General features: G+C 38.1%; 1 protein-coding gene across 2 annotated transcripts in view; it reads right to left on the reverse strand.

Moving 5' to 3' along the window:
• The window catches only part of TENT2 (terminal nucleotidyltransferase 2), a 61585-nt gene extending 48013 nt beyond the window's left edge, over nt 1-13572 (reverse strand). For both annotated transcript variants that reach the window (XM_070571542.1, XM_070571541.1), the window contains exons 1-5: nt 13256-13572; nt 12962-13025; nt 7192-7365; nt 6893-6982; nt 3997-4234 (exon numbers count right to left, since the gene is read on the reverse strand). In XM_070571542.1, coding sequence (XP_070427643.1) covers nt 3997-4234; nt 6893-6982; nt 7192-7328 — 465 coding nt within the window. In that variant the 5' untranslated portion in view covers nt 7329-7365; nt 12962-13025; nt 13256-13572. The remainder of the gene's footprint in view (nt 1-3996; nt 4235-6892; nt 6983-7191; nt 7366-12961; nt 13026-13255) is intronic.
• Nucleotides 13573-16287: the final 2715 nt, after the last annotated feature.

Genomic DNA, 16287 nt, shown 5'->3' on the forward strand with positions numbered 1-16287 from the left:
ACCCAATAAAGCATACTCCCAGCCTCACACAGCTCTCTGCTGGTGTATTTCCTTCTGTGTCTACCTTTACAGCAGCCTCACTGATTCAGAGCTCCACTTTTACGTGCCTTATCTCAGTGCCCACCACAAGCTAGCATCTCAACTCTATTTTGTATATTTTTAATATCCCCTGAAGCAGCATCCAGTCCTGCGGTCTGTCCAAGTTATTTCCCAAGGTATCAGTTATTATTGTCAGTAGTGTTCTAGTTACAAAATTCTTTAGGTTTCGAGAAGTCTGCTCCAGCCCTATTTTCCCATAGCCCTATATTCTGAGTGTGCAATTTGCAGAACATGAGGTTTTTCAAGAGCACAGATGTTATCGCAGATTTTCCCAGTGTTCCAAATAGCTCTTGACTAGTTCCTCAATTAGCTTACACTGAAAATCTAGGTTCCTTATCTCTATTAGTAGGCCAGAATCAAATCATTGGAGTTATTGATGTCTCTCTCCCTCCCTCTCTCCCCTATATTCAATCACTCCACACATTTTATCAATTTGCCTTATGCACGGTCTCTTATATCTTTTCCACTACCATCTGCCATAACTGAAAGCTTCAGCACCTCTCATCTAAATGAATTTAATACCCTTCAAGGTAATCATCCACCTTCCCAGCCCTCCTTATTCCAAACCAAACTTCACTATACTGTAAATGCAAATCTGACTGTGCTATTCCTCCACTCAAAAACCTTCAGTGGCCTTCTACGGTGCATTCAAGGCCCCAAACCACTGCTCCACTTTTCACACTGAACATCCCATTGACTTTGCGCTGTAGCAGAGGTCAACCATACAAACCAATGAGCACGCTGCTGGCAAAGAAAGACACTCAATAAACATTAACTATTACTGTCACAGATTACCCGGTATTACAGGCAGTTCTAAAAACATCATCTTGCTACTCTTAATTTTAAGCATCTTAAGTTCCTCCTCTTTGTATTATTAGAGACAAGGGTCAAATCTTGGTTGTGTCACTTACTAGCTGTGACCTTGAGCAAGTTATTTAGCTTTCTGAGCCTCAGTAAAATTAGGATAATATCCATGTCATGGGGTTGTTGAAAAGACTAAATGACATAGCATATGGAGAATGCCTAGAAGAGAAGAGACATCAATAAATGTTAGTTTTCTTAAAAAGTGTTCACTTACAGAATGAATGCAGAACTAAGTGCTTGCTTTCCTTCTCCCACAACTAGGCAGGTTGAGAGGAGCACTCAAAGAAACTGGTTTAACAACAAAATACATCTTTATTCCTCTGAGATAACTGCTTATTCCAAAAACACAAAATTTAAGAGTATCTCTTTCTATGTTACTAAGCAAAGAAAAAGTTATTGCTATGGAACTATACTTTACTAGATGATATATACTGACTAATGTGAATTATGTTATTAAATTTACTGAGTGAGACTCAACATATACCCAGTCCACATGCAGAACTAGTAGTTATTTAGTTAGTTCTACTAGTTAGTAACTATTACAAACATATAAGTACATGCAAAAATAGAGAGCTTCCATACTTATACATCATAAATTCCACAGAAAAATGGCCCACCTAAACACATATTTTGAAAACCCACATATAGTAAAAGGTTCTTATATATTCATTCAAAGAATTGGTCTGATTTGATTTAGACCACAGGCTTTCCCATTATAGCATTACAAGACTTTCTCTGAAATTGGAAAACAAAGAAAGGAGAACGAACAAGTAGGGAGGGGAAGGATGGTAGCAAAACATCCCAAGTTAATCTTTTCCCATTTTACTTTGCTTTTTTCTCCCTCTCACTGGTTTTGTCTAACTGCTTTTCCTACTTCACAGTAAGAAAAGACAGAATCTTTTTAATAAATAGTGCTGGGACAACTGGACTAACAGTAAAAGAATAAAGTTAGACCTCTACTTCATGTCATATATAAAAATTAACTCAAAATGGGTCAAAGACCTAAATCTAAGAGTTAAAATTATAAAACTCTTAGAATAACACACAGGCATGAACCTTTGTGACCTTGGATTAGGCAATGGTTTCTTAGATATGACACCAACAGCTTAGGCAAGCAAAGACAAGCAGATAAACCGGACTTCACCAAAATGGAAAGCTCTTGTGCTTCAAAGGACGCCACCAAGAAAGTAAACAGACAAACCAAAGAACTGAAGAATATGTTTGCAAATCATATATCTGATAAGCATTTAGTATCCAGAATATATAAACAACTCTCACAACTCAAGAATTTCTTTAAAAAATTTTAAACGGGCAAATTAACTGAATAAACAGTTCTCCAAGGAAGATACACAAATAGCCAAGATACAAATGAAAACATGATCAACATCATTAGTCATTAGGGAAATGCAAATCAAAAACTCCACTTCACACTCACTAGGATAGCTATAAAAAAAAAGACAGACAACAAGTGTTGGCAAGGATGTGGAGAAATTAGAACACTCATATACTGCTGGTGGAAACATAAAATGGTGCAGCCACTTTAGAAAACATTCTGGCAGTTCCTCAAAAAGTTACAGACAGAGTTACCACATAACCCAGTAATTTTACTCATAAGTATATATACCCATGAGAAATAAAAACTTGTCTACACAAAAATTTTTACACAGGTTTTCATAGCAGCATTATTCAAAATAGCCAAAAAGCGGAAACAGCCCAAAAGTCCATCAACTGAGGAATGCATAAACAAAATACAGTACATCTACACAATGGAGTATTATTCAGCTATAAAAAGGAATAAGGAACTAATACATGATATGACATGGACGAACCTTGAAAACATGCTAAGTGAAAGAAGCAAGACCACGTATCATATGATTCCATTTATATGAAATGTCCAGAACAGGCAAACCCATAGAGATAAAAAATCAATTAGTGGTTGCCAGAGGTGGGGCAGGGGTAGGGGGATGGGAGAGTGGTCCGGGGAAGTGATTACTATGGGGTACAAGGTTTCTTTCAGGAGTGATGAAGATGTACCAGAATTAGATAGTGATGATGGTTGCACAACTTTGCAAATATACTAAAAATCACTTCATCATACACTTCAGAAGAGTGAATTTTATGACGCAATTCTAACTCAACTACAGAAAAAAAGAATGATAGAGGAATAAAAAGCAGCACAACTAAGGAACGAGGCAAGTGTTCCTTTATGACCCAGCATTTTCAGCACACTTTCTATCTTTCAGCTCTAGGAACTCAGAGGAGTAAAACAACGTCATTACACTCTCTTCAGGCTCCTTCTCCTTAGCTTACAAATGTCATATTTCTCAAGAGTAGAGGAGATTTGAAAATGCAAAACAGCAAATTTAGGCCATAGACAATCCAAAAGAATGCAGATACTTTACATCATAAACTCTTCTATATTACCTAGAATTTTTTTTTTTGGTTTCACTAAATATGGGGGAGGAGGAGGAGATATGCTTCTAATATTAGTGTTAAATAACTACTGTCTCCAACGCTGATACTGTCATTTTCCAAGGACTATAATTTAAATAGCTTCATTTCATTTATTTGAAATGTTTTTGATAAATCTTTCTTGATCATATCACTTTGTATTTCTTCCTCAGTGACTCCTGGATTCTCTATTTCTGACATTCAAAAACCTCATAAAACACAAATATCCCAAAAGAAAATGCTTTTTAACACTTCATTAGAATACCCACGTGAAAACTTGTTTTTCTGTAATAAGTAAGAGAGTTCTAAATTAAGAAATCAAATATTTTGGGCTCTAATCTCAGGTTTTTATGAATCAGAGAAAATCTGATTTCCTGATCTGAAAGTTGCATTTCCATAAAAGAACATTTAACAATAATCAAAAAATCAAATTTAGACAAAAAATTGTGTTGAATACTACTTTAAACAGTGCAAAAAAGACATGTTCTACTTAATCCAAGACATTAGATATTTCTGATGTTTTTAATACATTATTTATATTAACTTCCAAAAAGGTAAAACTAAAATCTACATTATTATTACCTTATCTTTGGCCTCAGGCAGTGTGATTTCTCTAGGTTCTAAAAATGGTATTTCTCGAAAGGGTGGAACACATCTGACTATATCTGGCACATAGTGTGTATGAAACAATGGTGGCATTGAGTATCTTCTTTCACCTGATAAAGGCACTATGTGGTTAACTATAGTTGGCTCTTGGTGGGGTGAATGAAAACGCTGCCGTTTACCATCAAGAGGAAGGTTTTTCTCATCGCTTAATCTCCTGAAAACAAGCAATATACCTTAGTGATTAAAGACATAACTTTCTGATAACAAATAGAAAACCATTAAAAATATATACATAACAGATGACAATATTGACTCTTCCAGCAAGGCCACGTTACTAGCTCTATATGAATCTTAAAATATTTATTTTCAGCACAAGAGATGCCTTAGAAAAACACGTTAGGAAAAATGAGAAGTAATAATGCACATAAAAAACCCCAAACTACATATACACATCAGAGTTAGTCTCCTGCATTTGAACCACCCCAATGTTTCATCTCAGCAGTGAAAACTTCCTACTTATAGAACCACTAACAGTAAAGGATCCAAACTCTAACACAAGGAGGATAAGATTAAGTGAACTGGGTGCTATAAATTAAAAAAGGCTCTTTGAGTCCACCCATGTTCTGGCTCATCAGTAGGAAAAACCAAATTAAGATATATTTATGGGGCCGGCCCCATGGCCGAGTGGTTAAGTTCGCACTCTCCACTTCAGCGGCCCAGGTTTTCCCCCATTTGGATCCTGGGCACAGACATGGCACTGCTCATCAGGCCATGCTGAGGCGGCATCCCACATAGCAGAGCCAAAAGGACCTACAACTAGAATATACAACTACGTACTGGGGGGCTTCCGGGGAAAAAGAAGAAGAAAAAAAGAAGATTGGCAACATATGTTAGCTCAGGTGCCACTTTTTAAGAAAATAAAAAGAGATATTTTACTTTTTGAAAAAGCTATAAAGACATTGGACAACTAAGAAAATTTGAAAATAAACTGCATTTCAGATAATAGTATTGTATTAATGTTAAATTTCTTGGGCTCTTTGAGTCCACCCAATGTAATTTGGCTATACAGGAGAATACCCTTATTCTTAGGAGGAATGTACTGATGTGCTTTGGGGTGAAGTGAAATGATGTCAACAACTTTCTTTCATATGGTTCAGAAAAAAAACATAGGGGTAGGAAGAGAAAGAGGCAGAAAAAAAACAAATGAAGCAAAACTTTGAAGAATCTAGTAAATGGCAGATAAGTGTTCATTGTACTATTTAAATTTTTCTGAAGGCTTAAAAATTTTCAAAATAAAAATGCAAAGGGAAAATAATTAAAAGTAATTATTTGTTGGAAAAAATTTATTTCATTAATATAAAAAAGTTGTTCATGTATGTAATTCTTTACGCAATCAGAAATGGTCTAATTCCTTTTAAGCTTTAAAATTCTATGGGACATAGCCACCTGAAGGTTTTTATTACAATACACTTTTGGGATTATGCCAATTCCTCTCTCCTTGACAGACGCACAAAATAACTGGAACTCCTACTCACAGGTAAAAGTGTATACTGCTAAAAACATAAGAGCATATTTAATTTTTTTTGAGGAAGATTAGTCCTGAACTAACATCTGCCGCCAATCCTCCTCTTTTTGCTGAGGAAGACTGGCCCTGAGCTAACATCCATGCCCATCTTCCTCTATTTTATATGTGGGACGCCTGCCACAGCATGGCTTGACAAGCAGTGTATAAGTCCTCACCTGGGATCTGAACTAATGAACCCCGGGCCACCAAAGTGGAACGTGCAAACTCAACTGCTGCACCACCAGGATGGCCCCATTTAATGTTTTTTAAACATAAAAGTAATTTTGAGCTTTATATGCTGAATATCTTCTATTGAGAATGCCAATTTTTGTTTTAAAAATATGCGTAACTATGAACTAATGGAATTTATTTTCACTCGTGATTCACAAATGAGCTATCAAGGCAACTTCCAAAAAAAAAAATCTGACTAAAGTCAATACTTTTAGCATCATTATATGGCTTTCCACAATGACAACTTTGAAAAACAACTCACAGTGCTTCTAAGCTTGGGATACAGAGACAGATCACCTGGGTTCAAATCCCAGCTATGCCACTTCTACCTGACTGGCTGGCTACTTACCCTTGTATCCTTTAGCTTTATCCTCATAGTACCTACCTCATAAAGTGTTGTGAAACTTAATCAAATCATTATTTGTAAAGTCTACAGAACAATGCCTACTACATAGTGAGTGATCGACAATTCTTAGCTAGTGTTATTTTTAATTGGACATAAAAGTTATGGAATGTTCATATAGGCTTTAAATAGCAATATCTTGTAAATATCGCCAAATCTTATTTTAATAAACACCTCCAAAGTTCTATTATAATTACTTTTTGATACATCGATTTCTTTTAATCAAATTGGTTAAAATTAATTAGCTCCTGAATTCTCTCTAGAAAGCTTTATGTCATGTAGAAATTTCCACTATAATAACATTTACCATGGAAGCTTACCTGTATAAGATTTAGATAAATAGTAACTGTACTAGAAAGGTGTTAGGGGCTGAATTGCATCCCCTCAAAATTCATATGTTTAAACCGAAAACAAACAAACAAAAACGTAGTTATCTGAAGAAAAAGAGCTTCATCCCATCTAAAACTTATAATGGCAGGAATAAATCAACAAAACTATCCCTTAAAATCTTTTAACTACATAGACGTTTTAAAATTCTGTGACAGGACTGAGCACACCAGTCCCAGAAAACAAAATTTAGGGCACAGTGTCCACATAATTTTAATACAAGATAAGCTGTGAAACAGTTCTCAGATATGCAAAATTTTCTTTTAAAATAAGTAAGAAGTACTTACTTCCTTCCTCGAAATAATGGGGAAGTTGAGGTCTGTATTGGACTGACATTTCCATACGTCAGCTGCTGTAATGTCACAGCTCTAGACAAGCTACCAAAAACAAAAAAAGAACAGTATTAATATTTTTTTCACTTAAAAACAAAAAACCAGTTGCAGAAAAACTAAATATTTTACTGATCAAAAGAAAACAAGACATGATGACATTTTCCCTAACTTCGAATATTTCATATAAAAAGGGTTTGTGTCAAGTAGAAAATTAAACTTACAAAAGATATGGGCCAAAATATCACCATACTTACTCTGCGTTCTGAAAGTTGAACTGGGCATCTATAAGCTGCTGGTGTGAATAAAGAGTTGGTGACAGGGCGAAGAAGTTTTGTTGTTGTTGATGGTTTGGCGTGAAAGGCGGGCGACCCAAAATTGAGTTTGGGAACATGCTCTTGTTCACTAAAAGTGAACATGTATTCTTCTACCTAGAATAGTTTTAAAAGACAAATTATTACAGCTTAAAGATACTGATCTCCTTGGTAACCAGTATCTACTATTTAAAACAATGTTACCAAGTTATAAACTTCATCTGCAGTTATTTTTAAAAGTTTAAATAGATCCCTTAAGTCACATTATTGGTAACAAAAAAACTTACTAATAATGAATTTTAAATCTAGATTAACCATATTATTATTCAAATGAAAGTAAGATATATGCAAGTTTCTAATTTTCTGATAAACTTTTCCTAATAAGTTTACCCTATAATCTCTAAATCCTTTAGAAATCAAGTTACCACCACATACTCTGATAATAAAAAAGCAACCACCCAAGACAGACATATAATGAAATCCTACAGATTCTTACATTTATTTCCAATCTAATTTATTCAAAAGTATAAGCCATCATATGACAATCTGATTCCTAGGACTTAGATCTTAGAGATCTGATCAAATAAGGGAAGGAATTTGTATTGCCTAATAACTATTCATAAAATTCTGAGATTCCCCTCAAAGTCTAAATAACTTATATAAAGGACTTCCAATAAAAGAGGGCTTGTTCCACAGGAATGGGGAAAACCTATATACAAAGCAATCAGAACCAGGCAGGAGACTAGCTATTTATTCTTTGCAATGAATAATTCCCAAAAGGCTGAAAACTTACAAAAAGTAGGATAAGGTAACAAACTGAAAACAAGTATTAAACAAAGTCTACAAAGTGAAAATAGGATTCCCAGCCCACTTTCCCAAAGCAGGCAATTAGAAAACTGATCTATGGAACAACTGAGAAAGAAACCATATAACACAGTAACCAGAGAACCTCTAACATGGTAACAGTTTTCCACCAAGGAAAAGTTAAGCCTGCTAGTAACCTACAGTGGGCCTAGTACTGAATTGCCCGCCAAGGCACACAGAGTTTCCAACTAGATTCCTAGCACCTCTCACTTAAAATGGACATCCATGGATCACCAGAAGGAAAAAAATCTAGAAGTAAACAAAAACAATGCCAAGGACAAATAAAAACTCAAAAGAAAATCTCCATAATTAATGAAAGACACTGCATACATAAAACAAGAATTTGCTGTTTAAAAAGCAGAAAAGGAGGCTGGCCCCATGGCCCAGTGGTTGAGTTCACACACTCTGCTTCAACAGCCCAGGGTTTTGCTGGTTCAGATCCTGGGCGCAGACATGTCACTGCTCATCAGGCCACATTGAGGCAGCATCCCACACTGCCACAATGAGAGCGACCCACAACTAAAATATACAACTACATACTGGGGGATTTGGGGAAGAAAAAGTTGGGGGGGGGGGCGGTGGAAAGCAAAATGGCTCTTGGAAATTAAAAAATTGAAAGTATAAGTTAAAAGGTAAAACTGAGGAAATCTTTTAGAACAAAAAGTTAAAATTGGTGAGAGCAGAAGGCAGGCAGGACAATAGGAGAGGGAATATACCAGAATCAAGTTATGTGGTCCAACACCCAACATAACAGAAATTTCAGGAAGAACAGAGAAAATACAGAGAAGATAATTACTAAATAAACAAAACAAGACAATTCCAGGACTGAAGAACACCAATCCTTAGATGTAAAGAACCCAACGAGTACAAAGCACAGTTAAAAAACAAAAAAAAATATCAAGGCACATTATGGTGAAATTTCAGAACATGAGGAAAAAGAAGCTTGTAAAATATTACAGAGGAGGAAAATGTTATAAACAAATGGCTTTGAACTTCTCAATAGCAACAGTGGAAATCACAAGATAATGAAGACACTGCCTTGAAGTCTCTGAAGGAAATGTTCTCAGGTTATAATTCTATACCCAGCTAGACTATCACTGCAAGGGAGAATAAAAACATTTTTAGTCACGTAAGCTATCAAAAAAGAAAAGGAAAACCTGGGATCTAGGAAAAGGGAGACTCAACACAGGACAGAAACAAAATAAATTCCCCAGGATAGCAGTGAAGGAAAGCTAACAGCTTAAATTAGAGCCAGAGGATAGAAGGCTTCATGAAGATATCCAAGAAGGAAAAAAATTAACTGGTAGATTACCTAAAATATTTGATCATAGAGAGGAATTCTGCTAACAGAGCAGAAATAATTATAGGAACAGAAAAGCAGCAAGTTAAAAACAAAAGAAATTACTAAAGTACAGAAAAAAAACACACTCAAAAGTTCATATAAAAAAGAAAATAATATTCACTTATCTACTTGGTCCTCACAATAACAAAAACATTGAAAATACAGATTTAAACAGAAATTGTAATATATTTATTATATATCATTTACCACATATTTACTTAAAGAGTAAATATATTCCTATATGTTATAAATATTCACACGTTTATATACATCACAATTTATGATGAGAGAGGGTACATAAGGGTGCTAAATCCACATCTTCAGTAGACGGCAATCCAAAAAATGAGCTATAAAAGTTTTGTTTTGTTTTGTTTTTAGAACAACAGAGGAAAACAACACATAAGCAGTTAAAAGAAATGGTAGCTGCCTAGGGACTGAGACCAGATGGCTGGAAAAACTGGAGCAGGAGACAACAGGAGAGAAAAAGAGGAAGATCTGGAAAGAAACAAATCACTCATACAAACTTTGTTCCTTACTTTTTCAGTTCTTTAAGATTAAAATTCCCTAGTCTGGGCACAGATAGCCAAGATTCACCAGTCCAAGGTTCATAACAGACTGTGGACAAGAGTCCCAGGCCACCATCAGATCTCATCCCAAGCGCCCGACTCTCTAATTTGGACCAGAGACAAGGTGTTACCTCCAGAAAACAGGAGTTTGTCAACTTTCTTCAGCAGGCTTTCTCTCTTATTGTAGGACATTTTTTTAAAAATCAATCCTATCATATCTGCTAAACTGTACTCCCTGATTTGCACTGCCCAGAGGAAATGGAAAACATCTTGCACAAAGCAGGATTCCAGAGAATCCTTTATTAAAAATACACTCAATAATCACAGAATGCCAGTTTCAAGACTGGCAACTAATGCCTTGTTCTACCCTTTGCCCGGGTTCACACTCTTTCTTGGTCTTCCTTACACTGCTTCATTGACCCAAATCCCCACAAAATACAACTCCTATTTCATAGGATTCGTGAGAAAATGACATTAAATACAATTCATTATAACAAATTTTGCTTGATATTTCATTTTGTTCGAATACAGATACTACAGATCTAATCAAACAAGGGAAGGAATTTGTGTTCAGAAAAACTATACTTAAAATATTCTAAGATTTATTTAAATCAGTTCCTAGTTAAAATTCTAGACACTTTGTTTATAAATACCATGCTTGTATTTTTCTTCTGGAACCAAATAAAGTCCTAAACACAAGCATCCAGACTCGAAGACCCAAAATGACACCATAACCCATACCTCACTTTATTTCTATCTCATCACACAGTCAGATCCAAAATAAGAATAAGTTAAAAGATATCTTGTGGCCCAGAAGTACTCTACAAAGCTAATGACCAAATTATCCAGGGCTTAAACGCTTAGAATGATTCCGTAGCCTAAAGTTTACTCTAGGGCAGACATCTAGGTCAGCCTATCCTAAATTTCCAGATGAGCATCGAATCTTTGAGTCCCTCCAAAACACAATATCCATTAGGTTCTCCTCAGCATGAATCCTGGCCCTCGAGTCTGGCTCTTAACCATGCTAGCCCTGGAAGTGGAGAGGATCATTCCTAGGGAATTTAACCAGCGGCATTCAATGCTCCTCAGCAGAGGTATCCTGCAGAACCATCTAGAGGAAAAGAAGCAAACCAAAAGCCCATGTATTTCAATTCTGCTTTCTAATATTTTTTCTAACACATTTCAACATTGATTTTGATGAAGATAAAAATGACACCAAAATAATAATCTACCATAAACAATATAAGGGAACATTTTTAATTTTAAAGATATTTTTTCCTTTTTCTCCCCAAAGCCCCCCGGTACATAGCTGTGTATTTTTAGTTGTGGGTCCTTCTAGCTGTGGCATGTGGGACATCACCTCAGCATAGCCTGACAAGCGGTGTCATGTCCACGCCCAGGATCCGAACCCGTCAAACTCTGGGCCACAGAAGCAGAGCGCTTGAACTTAACCACTAGGCCACGGGGCTGGCCCCACATTTTTAAAACAATATAGAGTTTAGAGTATAAAATCCAGCAAAACTATTACCATACTAAAATTAATGGGCCCTCCAAAAAATTTTAAACCTTTTTCTTTATATTCTGAATGAAAGTTTTCTTCACTAAGTAGAGAACGATCTAAATAGAACATTACTCCACATCAACTGTGGTAACAGGTATATGAAATTTTATGATAAATAAATAAAATCGAGGTATTGGTGCTACCCTATTTTTCTTAGCTTGAAAGTTACTAGTGTCTCCATCTGTACCTAACTATAAAATAGAATAATCTAGGTAAATGTTGAACTGTTTTAAAACTGGTGCACTAGTTCTTGCCTTAAGGAGAGACTCTTAAGGGATGCTCTTGACGAAGGTTGACCCAACAGGAAATTCAGGTTTATCTGTAAACAACGAACACGAGACAAGGCTGTAACGAGCGGTTTATAAAGTAATTCCTAGTGATACGGTATTGGGTCCTGTAACCTACAGCGTGAAATTTCCGTCCTAAACCAATCTCTCCTCCAGCGAATGAGAGAACACTCAAAGGTACATCATTCCTTCATCAGGATTCCCTGGAAAGCAGAATCTAGCCAGCATAAACGCCAGAAGTGCAGTGGCCAAATCAAGATATCCGGCCACTTTGTCCAAACGCCTTTGATCTCCTAAGCTCACTTCTCTTCTCCGCAACGCACAAAGTCCAGTTCCTAAACCCTGCTCACTCACCGCCAAAACCACGGGCAGGTTTTGAAAAGCACATTCCTTTTTACTAAGAACTAGATTCCATCTAAGTGTTAAACAATCGAGTCACATGGCTCGAAACGAACATTTCCAAAATGACCGATAAACGGACTGTTTCACATGGAGCCTGTTACACAACATTTCCAGATCAGGCATAATCGGGGTATCACCCCGACAAAGTGACGTTACTGTTATTGGCCATCAGCACGCATCAAGAACCTCTTGGCTGCTTATAATCAGTACATGTTAAAAGCCTTGTGGTTATAAACCACACACTCTGATGGTATTTACAGAAACAGTATGTTACCGTAACACAAACACACAGCGTTCAGCTATGATCCCTTTCCTCACAAAATCATACACCACGCATCTGAAAACAAGTTGCCAACTGAGCTTGAGTTGTACAGTTTCTCTTTGTCTCTTGTTTTGTTCGCCCTGTTGGTACACGCAACCCAAAGAACCGCTATTTTAAACAAAGAGCAAGCGAGAGAGAACAAGACAGGGCACCTGGACCGTCCACAAGTCGTGAGACACACGAACCCCCCGTGTTCTGGCCCAGAAAGAGGCGCAGAGCCTACCCACGAAGGCCGACCGGGATCGGAGGGTGTGGGACGAGCCGCCGGAGTCCCACCCCGCGCACTTCCCTGTGAAACGGAGAGCGAGGCAATGCCATGCCCGTTTAACTAAGAGCCTGAAACGTTAAATTATTAATCCAGATATTTACCTTAGTTCTTCACCACCCTTTGAAACACCATGCAGGGGTCCCGAGCCTATCTTCCTTCTCGGTCCTAGACGGAGGACGGGGCGCGAGGAGGAGAAAGGCGTGGAAAGAGTAAGCGGTCCTGAGATTCTTCAGAAAGTGCAGCAGCCGGGTCCGCCCCGCAGCCCGGGATCGCGGAGAAACGGCCCGAGCCTCCCACGCAAAGCAAAACAGCAGAGTTTCAGAGAAAGTTCCCCAGGCCCCGCCCCCGGCCTGGGCCCCCAGGGCGGCGTCCCTCTCCGAAGCCCCCTAACTCACGGTGTCCTCGGGCAGGGCTAAGCGGGGCCGCCGGCACTGCCGCCCGGGAGCTCCCAGGCCGGGCCGGCGACGGCGCGGCTTTCGCCCGAGCCAGAGGAGGTGGTGGCCCGCGGAATGGCTAGGCCCGGCTCCGGCTCCGGCCCGCGATCTGAACTCCGGGCTCGGCGGCCCGGGCGGAGCGACACGACAACAGGCAGGGGCAGCACGGAGGTGGGAGGTTGGGGGCAGTGGCAAGAAGCGGAAGACCAAAAAGTCGCCGAAAGAGCGGCGTCGAAAGCCCTGTCAGAAACACCCGGAAGACCGACGTGACCCCGGATGGGAACAGCGAGCAGGGAGCAGGAGGTCACACTTCCGGCAGCCGCCTCGCCCTCGCCTACGAGCTCTGTGCTCCAATGCGCAGGCGCACGACTGCTGCGCTCGCGGCTGAGTGGAGGTGTGCGGTCAGCCGCGGTGAGCGCGAGCCGCGGGGAAGGTCTGGGACTGCCCGAGACGAGGGGACCTGGGCAGTCGGCAGACGGCCGGCCTCGGAGGGCTGCTCTGGGCCCCGGCCCAAGCTCATGCGCTGCAGCTCTTGTTCTCATCAACATTTTTTCTCGTCCCTTGTGTCTCCGCCAGGTGACTGCTCAGAGAAGCTGTTCCAGACCCAGTTTTTCCTCACTCTTCTGCGCCGATCAGTATTAAGCTTTCCTTGATGTTTTTCTTCTCCAGTGACTTGAGAGCTGCCCGAGGATAAAAATGCCTGTTTTATCTCTAAGGCCCAGACTCAGCACCCTGCCCATAATAATAGCTAACATTCCCTAATTCAACAAATATTTAGTGTTTCTTCTGGAGCGAACTTTTTTTTGTTTGTTGGGGATTTTTTGGTGAGGAAGATTGACCCGGAGCTGACATCTGTGCCAGTCTTCCTCTATTTTCTATGTGGCATGTCCCGACAGCGTGGCTTGGTGAGCGGCGTGTAGGTCCGCCCCCCGCCCCCATCCCAATCAGCCGACCCTGGTCCACGGAGGCAGAGCTCAGGAACCTTAACCCCTAAGCCGCTCTATCGGCCCCTTGAGCGAACTTTATTAGTCGTGGAAAGATCTAAGTTGTTGACTTTATTGATGTAAATCTGTTAACAATACTCCTTTATTGTCCTTTTAATATCTATAGAATCTCACCCTCTCATTCTTGAAATTGGTAATTTATCTCATCTTTTTTCCTGATCAATCTGGGGAGAGGCTTATCAACTTTACTGATCTCAAATCTCAAAGCCAGCTTTGCTGTCATAGATTTACTCCTGCTTTTGTTTTCTAATTCATTGATTTGTGCTCTTAGATTTATTGCCTTTTTTCTGCTTTTGTTTTAATTTTTTAAGTTTTTTAAAAATGATTTTCTGGTTTTCTTGGAAACCGAGGTCATTCATTTAAGATCGTTCTTCTTTTGTAATATAGGCATTTGGTGGGATGTGTCTCTCAAAGTACTGCTTTGGCTGCATCTCACACATTTTGATTTACTGTTTTTCATTTTCCTTCATTTCAAAATACTTTCTAATTTCCCTAAAGATTTTTCTCTTTGATCCATGGGTTATTTGTAAATATGCCATGTAGTCTCCAAATATTGAGGGATTTTCCAGAGATCTTTCTATTATTGATTTCTAATTTAATTCCATTATGATCAGATAGCATACTTTGTATAATTTGAATCATTTTAAATTTGAGACTTGTTCTGTGGCCCAGAGTATGATCTGTCTTGGCAAGTGTTCAGTGTGCATTTAAAATAAATGTGTATTCTGCAGTTGTTGGGTGAAATGTTCCACAAGTGTCAGTCACATCAAGTTGATTGATATTATGGTTCGAATCTTGTAAATCCTGGAGGATTTAGAACATACTGATTTCCTGTCTACTCATTCTATTAATTATTAACAGAGGAGTGTTGAAATCTCTGTCTGTAATTATGGATTTTTCTAGTTCTCCTTGCTGTTCTATTACTGTTTGCTTCATGTATTTGGAAGCTCTGCTATTAGTTGCGTAAACATTTAGAATTGTTCTGTTATTTAGATGAATTTATCCTTAATGAAATTGATTGTGAAAATTATTTTATCATTATGAAGTGATTCGCTTTATAAATGACTCTCTTTTTTCCTGGTAATATTCTTTGCTCTAAAGTGTACTTTGTCTGATGGTAGTACAGCCACACTCCAGCTTTCTTTTATATAGTGTTAATCTGGTGAATTTTTAAGGAAAAAGTAATTCCAATTCTACAAAAGTCCTCCAGAAAATTGAAGAGGAAATACTTCCTAGCTCATTCTGTAAGGCCAGCATTACTCTAATACCCAAACCCAAGATGTTACAAGAAAAGAAAACTACACACCAATATACTTAAAAACATAGATGTAAAAATTCTTAACAAAATTCTATTTTTCTTCCACAATATGTAAAATAGATAATACATTGTGACCAAATGGGGGCTTGTCCCAGGAATGCTAGGTTGAATTAACATTGGAAAATCAAACAATGTAATTTACCATATTAACTAAGACTAAGGAAAAAAACCTGTATGATTGTTTCAATAGATGCAGCAAAAGCTTTGGACAAAATCCAGTATCCATCCCTAGGAATACAAGGAAAATTACTCAGCTTAATAGAAAGTATCTATAAAAAGCAACATACTTAATGGTAAAGAACAGAATGATTTCACTCTAAGATCAGGAACAAGGCAAGGATTTCTGCACTCATAAATTCTTCAACATTGTACTGGGGGGTCTAGCCGGTGCAGTAGGGCAAGAAAAAGAAATAAAAATGCATCCAAATTGGAAAGGAAGAAGTAAAACTGGCTTTATTTGCAGATGACATGATCTATGGTGAAAATCCTACAGAATCTACAGAAAGCTACTGGAAATAATGAGATCAGTAAGACTACAGGATATAAAAATCAATATACAAAAGTCAATTGTATTTGTATTATACAAATAATGAACAATCTGAAATTGGATTTAAAAATACCATTTAAGATAACATCAAAAACATGAAATAATTAGAGATAAGTTTTATAAA

The sequence above is a fragment of the Equus przewalskii genome, chromosome 13, assembly GCF_037783145.1.
Source record: "Equus przewalskii isolate Varuska chromosome 13, EquPr2, whole genome shotgun sequence".
NCBI classification, from domain to species: domain Eukaryota; kingdom Metazoa; phylum Chordata; class Mammalia; order Perissodactyla; family Equidae; genus Equus; species Equus przewalskii.